This window comes from Chiloscyllium punctatum, chromosome 4 (genome assembly GCF_047496795.1).
Source record: "Chiloscyllium punctatum isolate Juve2018m chromosome 4, sChiPun1.3, whole genome shotgun sequence".
In the NCBI taxonomy this organism is placed as follows: Eukaryota; Metazoa; Chordata; class Chondrichthyes; order Orectolobiformes; family Hemiscylliidae; genus Chiloscyllium; species Chiloscyllium punctatum.
Window position 1 is genome coordinate 2,209,475 of NC_092742.1, and position 16,369 is coordinate 2,225,843.

The following is a 16,369-nucleotide window of genomic DNA, read 5'->3' on the forward strand; positions in this document are numbered from 1 at the left end:
TGTGGACTGGTTGGGCCAAAGGGCCTGTTTCCACACTGTAGGGAATCTAATCCTAACATAGCTATAGAAAGCCTTAAGTTTTCCTTGATCCTATCCACCACCGACTTCTCACGTCCCCTCGTAGCTCTTCTTAGCTCTCTCTTAGGTCTTCCCTGGCTAACCTGTAGCTCTCAAGCACCCTCACATCTCATCCTAACGTAAGCCTTCTTCTTCCTCTTGACAAGAGATTCAACTTCCTCAGTAAACCACAGCTCCCATCACTCGACAACATCTTCCCTGCCCGACAGGTACATACTTATCAAGGACATGCAATAGCTTGTCCTTGAATAAGCTCCACATTTCAATTGTGCCCATCCCATTGCAGTTTCCTTCCCCATCCTATGCATCCTAAATCTTGCTTAATTACATCATAATTGTCCTTCCCCCGGCTATACTTCTTGCCCTGCGTTATATACCTATCCCTTTCCATCGTTAAAGTAAATATAACCGAAGAGTGGTCACTATTCCAATGTGCTCACCTACCTCCAAGTCTAACAGCTGGCTGGGTTCATTACCCAGTACCAAATCTAATATGGTTTCCTCGCTTGTTGGCTTGTCTACATATTGTGTCATGAAACCCTCCTGCACGCATTGGACAAAAACTGAAGTACTTGAACTATAGTATTCCCAGTCAATATTTGGAAAGACCCCAAAACAACTATCCTGTCACTCTTATTCCTACCAAGAATCATCTTTGCTATCCTTTTCTCTACATCTCTGGAACTATTTGGAGGCCTATAGAAAACTCCCAACAGGGTGACCTCTCCTTTCCTGTTTCTAACCTCAGCCCATACTACCTCAGTAGATGAGTCCTCAAATGTCCTTTCTACAACCATAATACTGTCCTTAACTAACAATGCCACACCTCCCCCTCTTTTACCATCTTCCCTGTGCTTACTGAAACATCTAAATCCCAGAACCTGCAACAACCATTCCTGTCCCTGCTCTACCCATGTCTCCAAAATGGCCACAACTTCAAAATCCCAGTTACCAATCGATGCTGCAAGTTCACCCACCTTATTCTGGATGCTCCTGGCCTTGAAGTAGACACACTTCAAACCAACTTCTTGCTTGCCAGTGCACTCTTGCAACCTTGAAACCTTATTTTGAACTTCACTACTCTCGATTTCCTATATACTCAAACTACAATCTGGGTTCCCCCTGCTGAATTGGTTTAAACCCTCCCAAAGAGCATTAGCAGACATTTGCCCCCTCGCACGCCCCCCCACCCCCATATTGGTACCTGCTGGTTCAGGCAAAGACCATCCTGTTTGTAGAGATCCCATCTACCCCAGAAAGAGCTCCAATTATCTAGGAATCCAAAACCCTCCCACCTCCACCATCCCTGTAGCCAAGTGTTCAACTCCCCTCTCTCCCTATTCCATGGCATGGGCAACAAACCAGAGACAGCAACTCTGTTTGTTCTAGCTCTAAGCTTCCACCCTACTCTCTGAATTTCTGCCTTAAATCCCCATCCCTCTTCCTACCTATGTCATTGGTGCCTATGTGGACCACGACTTGGGGCTGCTCCCCCTCCCCCTCAAAGATCCCAAAAACACGATCAAAGGCATCACAAATCCTAGTACCTGGGAGGCAACACATCAACCGTGAGTCTCTCTCGTTCCCACAGGACCTCCTATCTGTCCCCCTAACTATGGAGTCCTCAATGACTAATGCTCTGCTTATCTCGCTCCACCCCTTCTGAGCTACAAGGACAGACTGTGCCAGAGACCTATGCCCCATTGCTTACCCCTGGTAAGTTCCCCCCCACCAACAGTATCTAAAATGGTATACTTGTTGAGGGGAACCATCACAGAGAATACCTGCACTGCCTACCAGTTCCTCTCCATCCCCTGACAGTAACCTATCTTCCATCTTCTTGTACCTGAGGTGCGACTACCTCCCTGGAACTCCTCTCAATAACCCCCTCCGCCTCCCAAATGATCTGAAGTTCATCCAGCACCAGCTCCAGTTCCCTAACGCGGTTTTCAAGGAGCTGGAGTTTGGTGCATGTCCTACAAATACAGTCAGCAGGGACACGAGTGGTAACCCTTACCTCCCACATTTTGTTGGAGGAACATTCAACTGCCCTAACTTCCATTCCTACTATTCTAAATTCCCAACAAAACTATTGAAAACTGAAAAAAACTAGTCCACTTTACCAATCCAGCACACGGAACCCTTTCTTTTGGTTAGAGGAGGATGGGTGGAGACACTACCCGTGTAGTCTTTCAGATAAAGCAATGGCTCAAATATAAAGCGCCTCCTTACCCAGCAGACCCTATCTGCTCCTGCTCAGCGTGCGCTCTGCCTATACACCAGGTAAGTTTATCTACTTTAAATTTACCTTCCCGTGAGGCTTCTGGTCCTCGCTGCCGCTCCTCCCATTTTGACTGCCACCGAGAAAATGAAGACTGCTGAACCCCCGAGGTAACTTTATTGTTGGCCTGGATCCTGAAGAAAATGTAAACTGTTTGTCTGATGTTTGGCTTCACTAAAGTGGTGTTTCCTAAGCTCAGTCAGACTGGAGAGGGTATCCACTTCGATTGGAATAACCTGGAACTCATGTGATCCACTTGCTGCATTTTCCAATGATAAAGCCAACTGTTTGAAGTTCATTTGGGCTTCAGCTAGTCGGCGCTTTTGGTTAGTTACATCATTAATTCCACACTCCAAACAGTCTCTCAGCATCTCATTAAGGGCTAAACCACTGCCATTGCCAGTCAAAAATCCCATGATCGATTCCCCTGGTTCTTGAATTGCCAAGTAAAATTGATGGCATCTTGGAATTAACGGAGGCTTGGGGTCTTGGTATTCCTTAAGTAAATCTGTCAACTCTTGAAAGATTTTAGTATCTGGTGCTTCAGGGAAAGTTAGGCGCCTAATGACTGAAGAAGCTGCAGGTCCAGGCACTCACAACCCTTTGTGTGAAAAGTGTACCTCAAACATCTCTTTCAAACTTGCCCCCTCGTACCTTGAACCTGTGTCCCCTCCACCCTCGGAAAAAGCATCATACTTTTCACTCTATCCATGCCATCCACAATCTTATAAACTTCTATCAGGTCGCCCCTCAACCTCCTGTGTTCCAATGAAAACAAACCCAGTCTATCCAATCTTTCTTCATAGCCAAAATCCCCCATACCAGGTAACATCCTGGTTAATCTTTTTCTGTACTCTCTCCAAAGCATCCATATCCTTCTGGTAGAGTGGTGACCGGAACTGTATGCAATATTCCAAGTGTGGCCTAACTAAAGTTCTATAAAGCTGCAATATAACTTGCCTATCCTTATACTCAATGCCCATTCCAATGAAGGGGAGCATGCCATAGGCCTTTTTTACTCCCTTATCTACCTGCGCTACCACCTTCAGTGATCTGTGGACCTGCACACCCAAATCTCTCTACATATCAATACTCCTAAGGGTTCTGCCATTCACTGTACAATTTCCATCTTGTACTTGACCTTCCAAAATACATCATCTCACATTTAGAGTCATAGAGTCATAGAGATATACAGCATGGAAACAGACCCTTCGGTCCAACCAGTCCATGCCGATCAGATATCCCAACCCAATCCAGTCCCACCTGCCAGCACCCAGCCCATACCCCTCCAAACCCTTCCTATTCAAATACCCATCCAAATGCCTCTTAAATGTTGCAATTATAGCAGCCTCCACCATATCCTCTGCCAGCTCATTTGTCCAGATTAAACTCCATCTGCCATTTTTCTGTGCACGCCTCCAACTGAAATACATCCTGTTGTATTCTTAGGCTAGTTCCTTGCACCTTCTTTGCAGAAAACTAACAAAAATTTGGAAGTTCTCCCTATTATCACTATTTTCTAATAACCTACTGTCTCTGACAGTAACCGAAAAACTGAACAATTAGCGTGCCAGCAGCTGATATCTTCAGTTAAGAAATGAGGGGACTTGGAATGGAGAAGATCAGAAAACAGAAGCAGCAAAAGATCGTATCAATGAATCTTGTGGACTGGTGCTATTGAACTGTATTCTCCTAATATTCCTTTCGCCACCCATAATATTTATGATTTTTTTGTCTGTCCATCAACATGTGTGTAGGGGATTAAGAAGATGTGGAGTTTTAAGTTAGAGAGCTAATATTGATAATTCAGTTTATTTGTAATAGATAGAATTTATTGTTAAGTGAAGGAATCTGTTAACCTGAGTTAATCAGACAGGAAAATTGGGAACTTTGAGTAATTTTATTAAACCTTTAACTTTTGTGATGACACATACAATAGTGAGGCTTGGGTATCAGTGCACTTTCCAGGTGGGATGAGGCAAAATGGAGAGAGTGTGCAAAACTTGGAGGTACAACAGGATCAAGATTTCAGAATACATAAATCGCAAAAGATTAGTTTGCAGGAACAGCGAGTGATTTGGAAGACAAATCTTGTTGTTTATTGCTATGGGAATGGAATATAAAAGCAGGGATAAAATCAGCAACTGCTAGAAAAACTCAGCAGGTCTAGCAGCATCTGTGGAGAGAAATCAGAGCTAATGTTTTGGCTCCTATGACCCTTCTTCAGAACAGTTTTATAGGTTTCTATGGGCCTTTTATCTAAAGCCTCAAGAACTGTAAAGTCTGCTTTGACTGAGCTTGTCTTAATCTTTCCTGACATTAAAGACTTCCAGTATCAGTTTAGAAACTGTGTTGATTTAATTTTTAACTCAGTGCTGTGTCCCTTCAATTGTTGTAATTGTTTCCTTTTGCAGGAAGGAATGTTCTAAGATGCTGAAGCTGAGAATCTTGAACACAATAGCTCCCTCATACTTTCTCGGAGTTTCCATCACCACAATGATCCTTCAGAGTTTCGTCTTCATTCCCACTATCTTTGCTGATGACTTCAGACGGCCATGGTCTTACTATGGCTGCCACTTCATTTTCTTTCTCTTCATCTCAGCAAATGTTTTGGGAAACTACTTCTTGATCCTGTGGTACCCATCTGAGAGCCTTCAATCCACCAGCAGCCTCGATGAGAGCGAAGCCTTGCAACCCGGCAGCCACTTCTGTAAGTTGTGCAGCAAAGTTATCCTGCGGAGGGACCATCATTGCTTCTTCACTGCAAACTGCATTGGGAACAGAAACATGCGTTACTTCTTGATGTTTGGCTGGTACACCTCAATCGTCTGTCTCTATTCCTTGGTGGTGGGTGTAGCATACCTGAGCGTGGAATATCATCTCTCCTTCGAGAATCCCCTCACCTTCCTCACACTCCTGCCCCTCTCCTTCTTCCATTTCTTCTTCAGTATGATCCCATCGTTTCAGCTATTCCTTGTGTTAATGTTGTACATCTGGCTGGGAATTGGACTCACCTGTGCTGGGTTCTGCTGCCAACAGATCCTCCTGGTGGCTCGAGGTCGTACCTGGTACCATCTGAAGAAAGGGATGCCTGCAGTACGCTGCACTCCGTGGGGTGTTAATCTTCAGGATGTCTTTGGGAAACGTTGGTTGTTGGGATTTTTCTTCCCAATTCCAACAGTTCCCGTGGACTCAAAGGACAAGTAAAATTTAACTCCCTTACCATTCTCCATGTTTCCCAAACCCATGGGCCTGATTCCCCTCAATAATCCCCATGCTTCCCAAATTCACTTCCCTTACCCCCTCAGCATTCCCCATGCTTCCCAACTAACCTCTCTGATTCTCTCAGCATTCCCAATGCTTCCCAAATCCAATTCCCTGACTCCCTCAGCATTCCCAATGCTTTCCAAACCCACTGTATTCTACTTTCAGGCTATCTTGCACAAAGAATGAGATACAATCCCTTTGTCCAAAATACCCTGAACTTCAACAAAACTAATTGTTGATGCAGGGTGCTTAGCAAATCGCTCCATCCTTACAGATTTCATTCTCCTGTTGTATTACATCTATTTTTGAATGTATGTTGATTTACCTCAGTCACAACATTGTTAACAATCTGGTACAAATGGAGTGATACTGAGCATTGCTGTATTCCAATCAGAGGGATGTACCTAGTATGAGAGCTGTGTTTCAGCAAGGTCACAGTGTGTAAGATTACTACACAAATATCCCAAGGGCTGTTGTAAATGAGAATGCTTGGAATGGTTGTAAGTGCAGGTAAAGATGTAGCCGAGCTCCATGCTGTACTTGCTGTGACAGGACAGGACAGGTTTCAGCTAGACCTGTTGGGTGAGATGGACTGGGGTTGGGAGTCGGCTATACAGAGTCACTTGGTAGATTTGATATTTTGTCTGCAGCTAACAGTTGGATTCTTATCTATATATCAAGACTATCAAAGAATGTCGAAGTGTAGATGGAAACACACTAATCTCAGTAGTGGGGTTATCCAGAGCAGCTAAGCTATTAAGATAGCACTGCTTCACACAAAGGGGAGCGTAAATCTGGAACTCACTTTTCCGAAGAACTGTTGAAATTCACTTAGATCTTGCAACACCAAGATTGATAGTATTTTGTTAAATATGAATATGAAAGTGTTAATGGAGTTACATATAAATAAACACAATTGACAGGATATTAGTCAGCTGTTTAAGCTATCATGTCTGTGTCTGTCAAAAAGGGCAGGTTAGTTGCTGGGAACCGTGTGAGAGTAACTCACCTTCTCTCTCCCCAAAGCCTGTCCACATTCTAAAAGGCACAAGTCAGGAGTGGGATGGAATACTCCCCATGTGCCTGAATGAGTGCAGCTCCAAAAACACTCAAGATGTTTAACACCATTCAGGACAATCAGTCGCTTGATTAGCATCATATTCACAGGCATCCACTCCCTCTATTGCTGACACTCAGTAGCATCAGTATGTAATAGCTGCATGATGCACTGCAGAAATTCACCAAAGATCCTCAGACACCATCTTCCAAACCTACAACCACTTCCATCTAGAAGGACAAGAGCAGCAGATACATGGGAACACCACCCCCTGCAAGTTCCCCTCCAAGCCACTCACCATCCTGACTTGGAAATATATCACCATTCCTTCACTGCAGCTGGATCATTATCCTGGAACTCCGTCCCTAAGGACTCTGTAGGTTTATCTACAGCACATAGACTGTAGCAGTACAAGAAGGCAGCTCTCTACCATCCATAGAATCATATAATCATGACAGTTTGGCTAGAGACCATTTAGCCCATTGAGTTTTCCTCGGCCCTCTGTATGGCACCCCACCCTATCTCTGGAACCCCACATTTACTATGGCTATTCCATCCAGCTTGCACATCCCTATAAACTAAGGGGCAATTTAGCATGGCCAATGCATTTAACCGACATATCATTGAACTATGGGAGGAAACTGGAGCACTCAGTGGAAACCCATGCAGACACAGCGAGAATGTGCAAACTCCACACGGTCACTTGAGGCTGGGAGTGAACCTGAGTCGCTTGCGTAGTGAGGTAGCAGTGCTAGCCCCAATGTATAATGCTGCGCATTTCTCAAGGGAAACTAGGGAAGGGCAATAAATGCTGATTCAGCCAGTGATGTCCACATCCTGTAAAGAAATAATAAAAAAAACTATGATGTCTAACTCCACTGTCCAGCTCTCAGTCCATAGCTTTGTAGCGCTTTTTCTTGTTAGTTAAGTGCATTTCCAAGTATTATATAAATACATGTAAGATGATTGCCATCTGTCCACTCCATACCTTCTTTAACAGTGATAGGCCCATCCTATCCAGGTCCTCCATTATTTTATCCACCTCAGTTAAATCTTCCTTCAGCCTTCTTTGTTCTTCAAAAGACAAACCTAGTGTACCAAATTTGTCTCATCACTGATGCTCTCCACTCTAGTCCTAGTAACATCCTCATAAATCTCTGCACTCCATCTTGTAATGCAATGATCACAACTGTATTCACTATTTTAGCTGTGGTCTAACTAGTGTTTTATACAGTTACAACATAACCTCTGAACTCTTATATACTAGGTCAGAGCTGATTAAAAAAATCCTTCATTCCTTCTCAATTTTCTGAACAATCTGTCCTGAAATTATCATCTACTCTTTTTGTACCTTGTTTGACTTCCCCAAATACATTACCTCACACTTCTCTGGGTTGAATTCCATTTGTTACCTGCCTACCTGACCTGTCCATTGACATCTCCCTGCTACCCTGCATTTCACTCACAATGCACAATTAATTTTTGTACCATCTAAAAATATATTAATCACCAGAACTAAAATGACTGACACATGTAATAAAGGCTGAGCCCTGCGGAACCCTTACTGGAAGCAGAATGAAAAAAAAACTTCATTGATCTTAAGCTTTGCTTCTTGCACTGAGCCAGCTTTGGATCCAAACTGCCCTTTTGGATCACATCAGCGTTTACTTTCCTGATCAGTCTGCCATGTAAGACCTAGTCAAATACCTTTGTTACAACTCACTGCGGTAACATGCTGGAACTCAAGCCCCACTATTCCCCATCATCACAAAAAATATCGATTTAAGTTTGTGAAACTCCTCAAGTTACCTGTCTTAGGTCCAGATTGACAGTAAGCAGGGATCTTGTTTCTATGCTTAACAATGATTGTCTATTATAAATAGATTCTAATAGATACTGGTAAACAATTAGGAACAATCAACATATAATTGTACTAGTTAAAAACACTAATCCATTTATAGATTTCCCCCTACCCACACATACAGATCAGCAGAGACAAATAGAAAAAATGCATGTCATGGGCAGAAGGAAGGACTGAAAAGCCAGTTCAGTGGTCCCTGTCCACATGGTTCACTGGATTGTTGAACTTCCTGATCCAGGTACTTTCACTTGCTTTCAGAAGTGCTTACAAAGCAAAGTGCCCACATTTACAATCAGCTTTCCTCATAATTTATTTTTCTTCTATGTGATCTCCCAAGCTTGTGCGCGCCACCAACTTCTGGAACCAGAGATTAATGCTGGGATCAGCATCAACACACTGATTGTTGTGCATGGAAGCTTAGAGTGGCAAAACAGTTTAACGGAAGTGTTGCTTATAATGTCTCTGACTTGCTGGTTAAAAGCCAGTATACAGCAACAGAGCAGAGGAAATAAATAGTCTGTTCTCAGACTTGAGGTGATTTTATTTGCTGCCAAGAGATGGACAATTCCTTCTTTTAACAGAGGTCCACACCCACAAGCTGTTCAGCTATATGGAAGCCAATTACAGAGTTGTTCACAGGTAGAAGGCCTTTGTCGTTGAGAATGGGTTACCATTGCCCAGACTAAATCAGCTGCTTGTTACCATTCCTTGGCTCCAGCTCCATCTGTAACCAGACTTCCCGACTGCAAAGGGGAACAATCCTGAAACCATTCTTTTAAAACAGTCTTTTTCCCATTTCAGTCCATAACCAAAAAATACGAGTTTACATCAAATTCACTACACTCACTAACCCCTCCAAACAAAGTTATTAAAATAAAATTGTGAAGGCTGTCCTTGATTAAGCTGTGCCTTTTTAAATGATGGCTTGTGAACCATTGAGATTGGCCTGACAGGGCTAATTCTTTCCTCCATTTTTAAAATAACAAATCAACTTAACTTTCTCCAATCTTCTGGCACCATGCTAGTTTGTAAGAGAATTGAAAATGATGCCAGAGCTTCTGCAGTATCTTTCCTTGTTTCCCTCAAAAGCCTAGGACACATTTAATCTGAAGTTGGAGATTTAGCCACTTCCAAAGATGTTAATTAATGTTTCATCTCCAACTATATTTATCACTTAATATTTAAACTCCTCCTTAATGACAAAGTCTGCATTGTCCCTTTTTTTTGTGAAAAGAATAAGAGTCATGACAATGTTTTCTGCCTCCAAACATTTACTTTTATGGCCTCTAACAAGTCTCCTTCTTTCTGTTCTTATGTTCCCAACACCTCTTTCTATTTTCTATAAATTTACTCATCAGTATTGTTACATGCCATTTTCTTTGTCATTCCCTTACATTCTCTTTAGGCTTTTTGCAATATTGAGATTGCGGTAGAGTTAAGATTTCAATTGAATGGTGGAGCAATCTCCAGGGCTCCCACTTCCCACCTTCTCCTTAGATCTCAATTTTTCCCACAGTTTAACCTTACTCTGCATCAGTATGTCAGGGTAGGTAGAATCACACGTTCCAGGAGGTGAAGGTCAAGCCACTGAGATGGATTAATTGTGGGAGAAGTAGAGTGTGGGATTCCTGTCACTGAGATTATAATTTTAGATTAAAGCCAAGGTGGAGACAGAGGGATATGGGAGCAGGAGGTAAATTTGATGAGGGCTTTCTACTCAAATGAAGGGTAAACACTGACATTGACTGGTTCAGTTGAATGGTCTGTTTCTATATGTAACCTCTGTGTGCTCCTCTTGTTACTGAATAAAGTGGTTTGATTAAATTACTTGGATATGTATTTCTTGAAATGAAACAGACTGTCTCACAATCAGGTCAAACACTGTCTGCACGTGACAGAGTGTGGCATCAAGGAACTCTAGTAAAACTAGAATCGATGGGTATCAGGGGGCAAACTCTCTGCTGGTTACAGTCATACCTGACACATGGGAAGATGGTTGTGGTTGTTGGAGGTCAGTCATCTCAGCTCCAGAACATCTCTGCAGGAGTTCCTACTGTCCTGAGCCCACCCATCTTCAGATGCTTCATAAATGTACCCTCCATCATTAGGGCCAGAAATGAGGATGTTTACTAATAAATGCACAATATTCAAAAGCATTTGTGATTTCTCAGACACTGAAGCTGGCCTTGTCCAGGTGCCCATGTTTAAAGGCAAAATACTGCTGATGCTGAAATTTTGAAACAAACACAAAGAATGCTGGAGAACTTGTAGGTCTGGCAATATTTGTGGAGAAAGTGAGGACTGCAGATGCTGGAGATCAGAGCTGAAAATGTGTTGCTGGAAAAGCGCAGCAGGTCAGGCAGCATCCAAGGAACAGGAGAATCGACGTTTCGGGCATGAGCCCTTCTTCAGGAATTTTCAGGCATGAGCCCTTCTTCAGGAATTCCTGAAGAAGGGCTCATGCCCGAAACGTCGATTCTCCTGTTCCTTGGATGCTGCCTGACCTGCTGCGCTTTTCCAGCAACACATTTTCAGCTCTGGCAATATTTGTGGACAGAGAGAGACAGTGCTTTGTTCTGAATAACAGTCATACAGACTCAAAATATTAACTCTGTTTCTCTCTTCAAGTGCTGACAGACTTGCTGAATATCCACATTTGGGCTGACAAGTGTCGAGGAATACTTGCTCCACACACATGCCAGGCAATGACTGTCTTATTCATGACAGAATCTAACCATTGTCCCTTAACATTCAACAGCATTACCATCAGAGAATCTTCCACTATTCACATGCTTGGAGATACCATTGACCATAAACTAAACTTGACTAGCCACATAAATTGTCAGAGGCTAGGAATCAAAGAACAAAGAAAATTTATAGCCCAGGAACAGGCCCTTCATCCCTCCAAGCCTGTGCCGATCCAAATCCACTGTCTAAACCTATCAACCAATCCCTAAGGATCTGTATCGCTCTGCTCCCCACCTGCTCATGCATCTGTCCAGACACACCTTAAATGAATCTATCGTGCCTATCTATGCTATCACTGCTGGCACCATGCTCCAGGCACCTACCGCCCTCAATAAAAAGTACTTGTCACGTGTCTCCCTGTTAAACTTTTCTACGCTCACCTTGAAAGCGTGACCTCTCGTTATTGAATCCCTCACCCTGGGAAAAAGCTTGTCTCTATCCACCCTGTCTATACCCTTCATGATGTTGTAAACCTCAATCAGGTCCCCCCTCAATCTCCTTTTATCTAATGAAAACAATCCTAACCTACTCAACCTCTCTTCATAGCTAGCACCTTCCATACCAGGCAACATCCTCGTAAACTTTCTCTGCACCCTCCCCAAAGCGTCCACATCCTTTTGGTAATGTGGCGACCAGGACTGTACACAGTATTCTAAATGCAGCCGGACCAAAGTCTTGTACAATTTTAACATGACTTGCCAGCTGTTATACTCAATACTCCATCCGATGAAGTCAAGCATTCCATATGCCTTCTTGACCACTCTATCCACCTGTGCAGCCACCTTCTGGGTACAATGGACCTGAACTCCTAGATCTCTCTGCTCATCAATTTTTCCCAAGGCTCTTCCGTTTACAGTATAGTTCACTCTAGAATTGGACTTCTCAAAATGCATCACCTCACATTTGTCTGGATTGAATTCCATCTGCCACTTCTCCACTCAACTCTCCAGTCTATCTATATTCTCGTGTATTTTTTGACAGTCCCTATGCTTTCTGCTACTCTACCAATCTTCGTGTCATCCGCAAACTTACTGATCAGACCACCAATTCCCTTTTCCAGATCATTTATGTATATTACAAACAACACTGATCCCTGTGGAACATAACTATTCACCTTTCTCTACCCTGCATACCAGAGTTTAGATTACAGTGTGCTGGAAAAGCACGGCAGGTCAGGCAGCATCCGAGGAGCAGGAAAATCGATGTTTGGGGCAAAAGCCCTTCATCAGGAATGGAGGCAGGGGGCCTCCAGGGTGGAGAGATAAATGGGGTGGAGGGGGGAGAGAAGGTAGCAAAGAGTAAAATAGATGAATGGGGGTGGGGATGGAGGTGATAGGCCAGAGGGGAGAGTGGAGTGGATAGGTGGGAAGGGGGATTGACAGGTAGAACAGGTCATGGGGACAGTGCTGAGCTGGAAGGTTGGAACTGGGGTAAGGTGGGGGGAGGGGAAATTAGGAAACTAGTGAAGTCCACATTGATGCCCTGGGGTTGAAGTGTTCCGAGGCGGAAGATGCGTTTATTGAAGTGTTCCGAGGCAGAAGATGAGGCGTTTGTTGAAGTGTTCCCCCTCATCCTCCGTCTAGGAACACTTCAATCCCAGGGCATCGATGTGGACTTCACCAGTTTCTTCATTTCCCCTCTCCCCACCTTACCCCAGTTCCAATCTTCCAGCTCAGCACTGTCCCCATGGCCTGTCCTACCAGCCTATCTCCCTTCCCACCTATCCACTCCACCCTCCTCTCCGACCTATTACCCCTATCCCCACCCCCATTCACCTATTGTACTCTTTGCTACCTTCTTCACAGCACCCAGCACCCAGCGCCCACTCCCTCCGATTTATCTCTCCACTCTGGAGGCTTCTTGCATCTATTCATGATGAAGGGCTTTTGCCCAAAACATCGATTTTCCTGCTCCTTGGATGCTGCTTGACCTGCTGTGCTTTTCCAGCACCACTCTGATCTAGACACTGGTTTCCAGCATCTGTAGTCCTCACTTTTGCCACCCTGCACACCATGTGACTTCACTTTCTACATTACCGGGCGGCACGGTGGCACAGTGGTTAGCACTGCTGCCTCACAGCACCAGAGACCCGGGTTCAATTCCTGCCTCAGTCGACTGACTGTGTGGAGTTTGCACATTCTCCCCGTGTCTGCGTGGGTTTCCTCCGGGTGCTCCGGTTTCCTCCCACAGTCCAAAGATGTGCAGGTCAGGTGAATTGGCCATGCTAAATTGCCCCTAGTGTTAGGTAGGGGGTAGATGTAGGGGTATGGGTGGGTTGCGCTTCGGCGGGGCGGTGTGGACTTGTTGGGCCGAAGGGCCTGTTTCCACACTGTAATCTAATCTAATTAGTTTATCATGGGGAACCTTATCAAATGCATTACTAAAGTCCATGTATATGACATCTACAGCCCTTCCTTCATCTGTCAACTTGGTCACTTCCTCAAAGAACTCTATTAAGTTGGTAAGGCATGATCTCCCCCGCACAAAACCATGGTGCCTATCACTGAGCTCATTCTTTTCCAAATATAAATAGATTCTATTCCTCAGTACTTTCTCCAGCAACCTTCCCACCACAGACGTCGGGCTCACTGGTCTGTAGTTACCCGGAATATCCCTACTACCCTTCTGGTACAAGGGAACAATATGAGCAACCCTCCAGTCCTCCGGCACTTCACCTGTAGTTGAAGATGCCACAAAGATATCTGTCAGGGCCCCAGCTATTTTCTCTCCCACCTCCCTCAACTAGCTAGCACATGACACTGGTAGTAATCCTGAGATCACTACCTTTGAGGTCCTCCTCTTTAACACGAGATAGGGGATTTGTCCACCTTAATATCCTTTAGCCTACCCAATACATCTTCCCTCATTGTGTCAATGTGATCCAGAGTAAACAAACTTCAATCTCTAATCTCAACATTCATCACGGCCCTCTCCTCAGTGAACATTGATGCAAAGTAAACATTGAAAATCTCACCCATTTTCTCAGGTTCGTCACACAACCTTCCTTCCTTAATCCTTTCTCTAGTTACCCTCTTGCTTCTTATATATGAATAAAAGACCTTGGGATTCTCCTTAATTCTGCTTGCTAAAGCTATTTCATGACCCCTTTTAGCCCGCATGATTCCTTGCCTAAGATTGGTCCTACTCTTCCGATATTCCTCCAGGGCCTGTTCTGTTCTTAGCTGCCTGGACCTTACGCACACTTTCCTTTTCCTCTTGGCTAGTTGCATGATTTCTCCTGTCATCCGATCACTTCTTTTCAACAGGACATGCCTATCCTGCATTATCTTTAACCTATCTTTGAAAGCCTCCCACATCTCAAATGTGGACTTCCCTTCAAATAGCTGCCCCCGATCCACATTTCCCAGGTCCTGCCAAATTTTTATACAATTGGCATTCCCTTAGGACCACTCTCATCTTTACAAGTATTCTAAAACTTACAGAATTGTGGTCACTATTCCCAAAGAAATCCCCCACTACAACTTTTACAACCTGGTCAGGCTCAATCACCAAGACCAGGTCCAATATGGTTCCTTCCTTAGTTGAACTATTGACATACTGCTTTAGAAAACTTTCCTGGACGCTCCTTACAAATTCTGCCCCATCCAGACCTCTGACGCTCAGTGTATCCCAGTCAATGTTGGGAAAATTAAAATCTCCCATCACCACTACCCTACTGCCTCTACATCTTTCCATAATCTGTTTACCTATTTATTCTTCTACCTCACGCTCACTGTTGGGAGGCCTGTAATACAGCCCCAACAATGTAACTGCACCTTTCTTATTTCTCAGCTCCACCCATAATGTCTCACTGCTAAAGCCCTCCATAGTGTCCTCCTTTAGCACAGCCGTGATATCATCCCTGACCAGCAATGCAACTCCACCTCCCCACCCCCCCCACTTTTTACTTCCCTCCCTGCCCTGTCTGAAGCGTCTATATCCTGGAACATTTAGTTGCCAATCATGTTCTTCCTTCAACCAAGTCTCTGTGATCAAAATAATGTCATATTTCCAGGCACCAATCCAAGCCCTAAGTTCATCTGCCTTACACACTATACTCCTTGCATTAAAGTATCTGCATTTCAGACCACCAGTTCCTTTGCATTCATCTGCTCTCTGCCTACTCTTCCCTTTATTAATGTTATCTTCATAATTCTTACAGTCTCCAGTTTCTACCTCGCTGCCTACTTGTTTTCTCTTCTGGTTCCCAGTCCCCTGCCACATTAGTTTAAAACCTCCCTAACAGCAGAAGCAAAAACTCCCCCAAGGACATTGGTTCTGGTCTGGTTCAGATGTAGACCGTCCCTTTTGTAATAGTCCCACCGTCCCATAAATCTGAACCCCTCCCTCCTACACCATCTTTCAAGCCACATGTTCATCCTGCCTATTTTTTCATTTCTACCCTGGCTAGCACGTGGCACTGGTAGTAATCCCAAGATCATTACCTTTGAGGTCCTCCTCTTTAACTTCTCTCCTAGCTCCCTGAATTCTGTTTTCAGGACCTCATCTTGTTTTCTACTTATATCGTTGGTGCCTATATGCACCAAGACAACTGACTGTTCACCCACCCCTTTTAGAATGCTCTGCAGCCGATCGGTGACATCCCTGACCCAAGTACCAGGGAGGCAACATACCATCCAGGAGTCCTGTTTTTGGCCACAGAACCACCTATCTACTCCCCTTACAATAGAATCCCCTATGACTGTGGACCTATGTGTCTTTTTCCTAACCTTCTGAACAGTAGAGCCTGCCATTGTGCTATGTTCCTAACAACTGCTGCCCTACTCTGCTGAGCTATCTCCCCCAACAGTATCCAAAACGGTATACCTGTTTTGGAGAGAGATGGCACTGCCTTCCTACTCTTTTTCTGTCTTTTGGTCACCCATTCATTGTCTCCCTCAGCAATTCTAACCTGCGGTGTGACCAGTTCACTAAACATGCTATCCACGACCTCCTCAGCATCACAGATACTCCATGGTGAGTCCATCCGCAGCTCCAGAGCCATCACGTGGTCAAACAAGAGCTGCAGCTGGACACACTTCTTGAAAGTGTAAGAGTCAGGAATGTCAGACACATT

The 16,369-nt window shown here is 44.2% G+C and overlaps 1 protein-coding gene across 1 annotated transcript; it reads left to right on the plus strand.

Moving 5' to 3' along the window:
* Positions 1–4,789: 4,789 nt before the first annotated feature.
* On the plus strand, positions 4,790–10,371 carry zdhhc22 (zDHHC palmitoyltransferase 22). The gene has a single exon (XM_072567953.1). It carries the CDS (start codon positions 4,790–4,792, stop codon positions 5,564–5,566), a length of 777 nt encoding a protein of 258 aa, XP_072424054.1. The 3' UTR covers positions 5,567–10,371.
* The last annotated feature ends 5,998 nt before the right edge of the window (positions 10,372–16,369 follow it).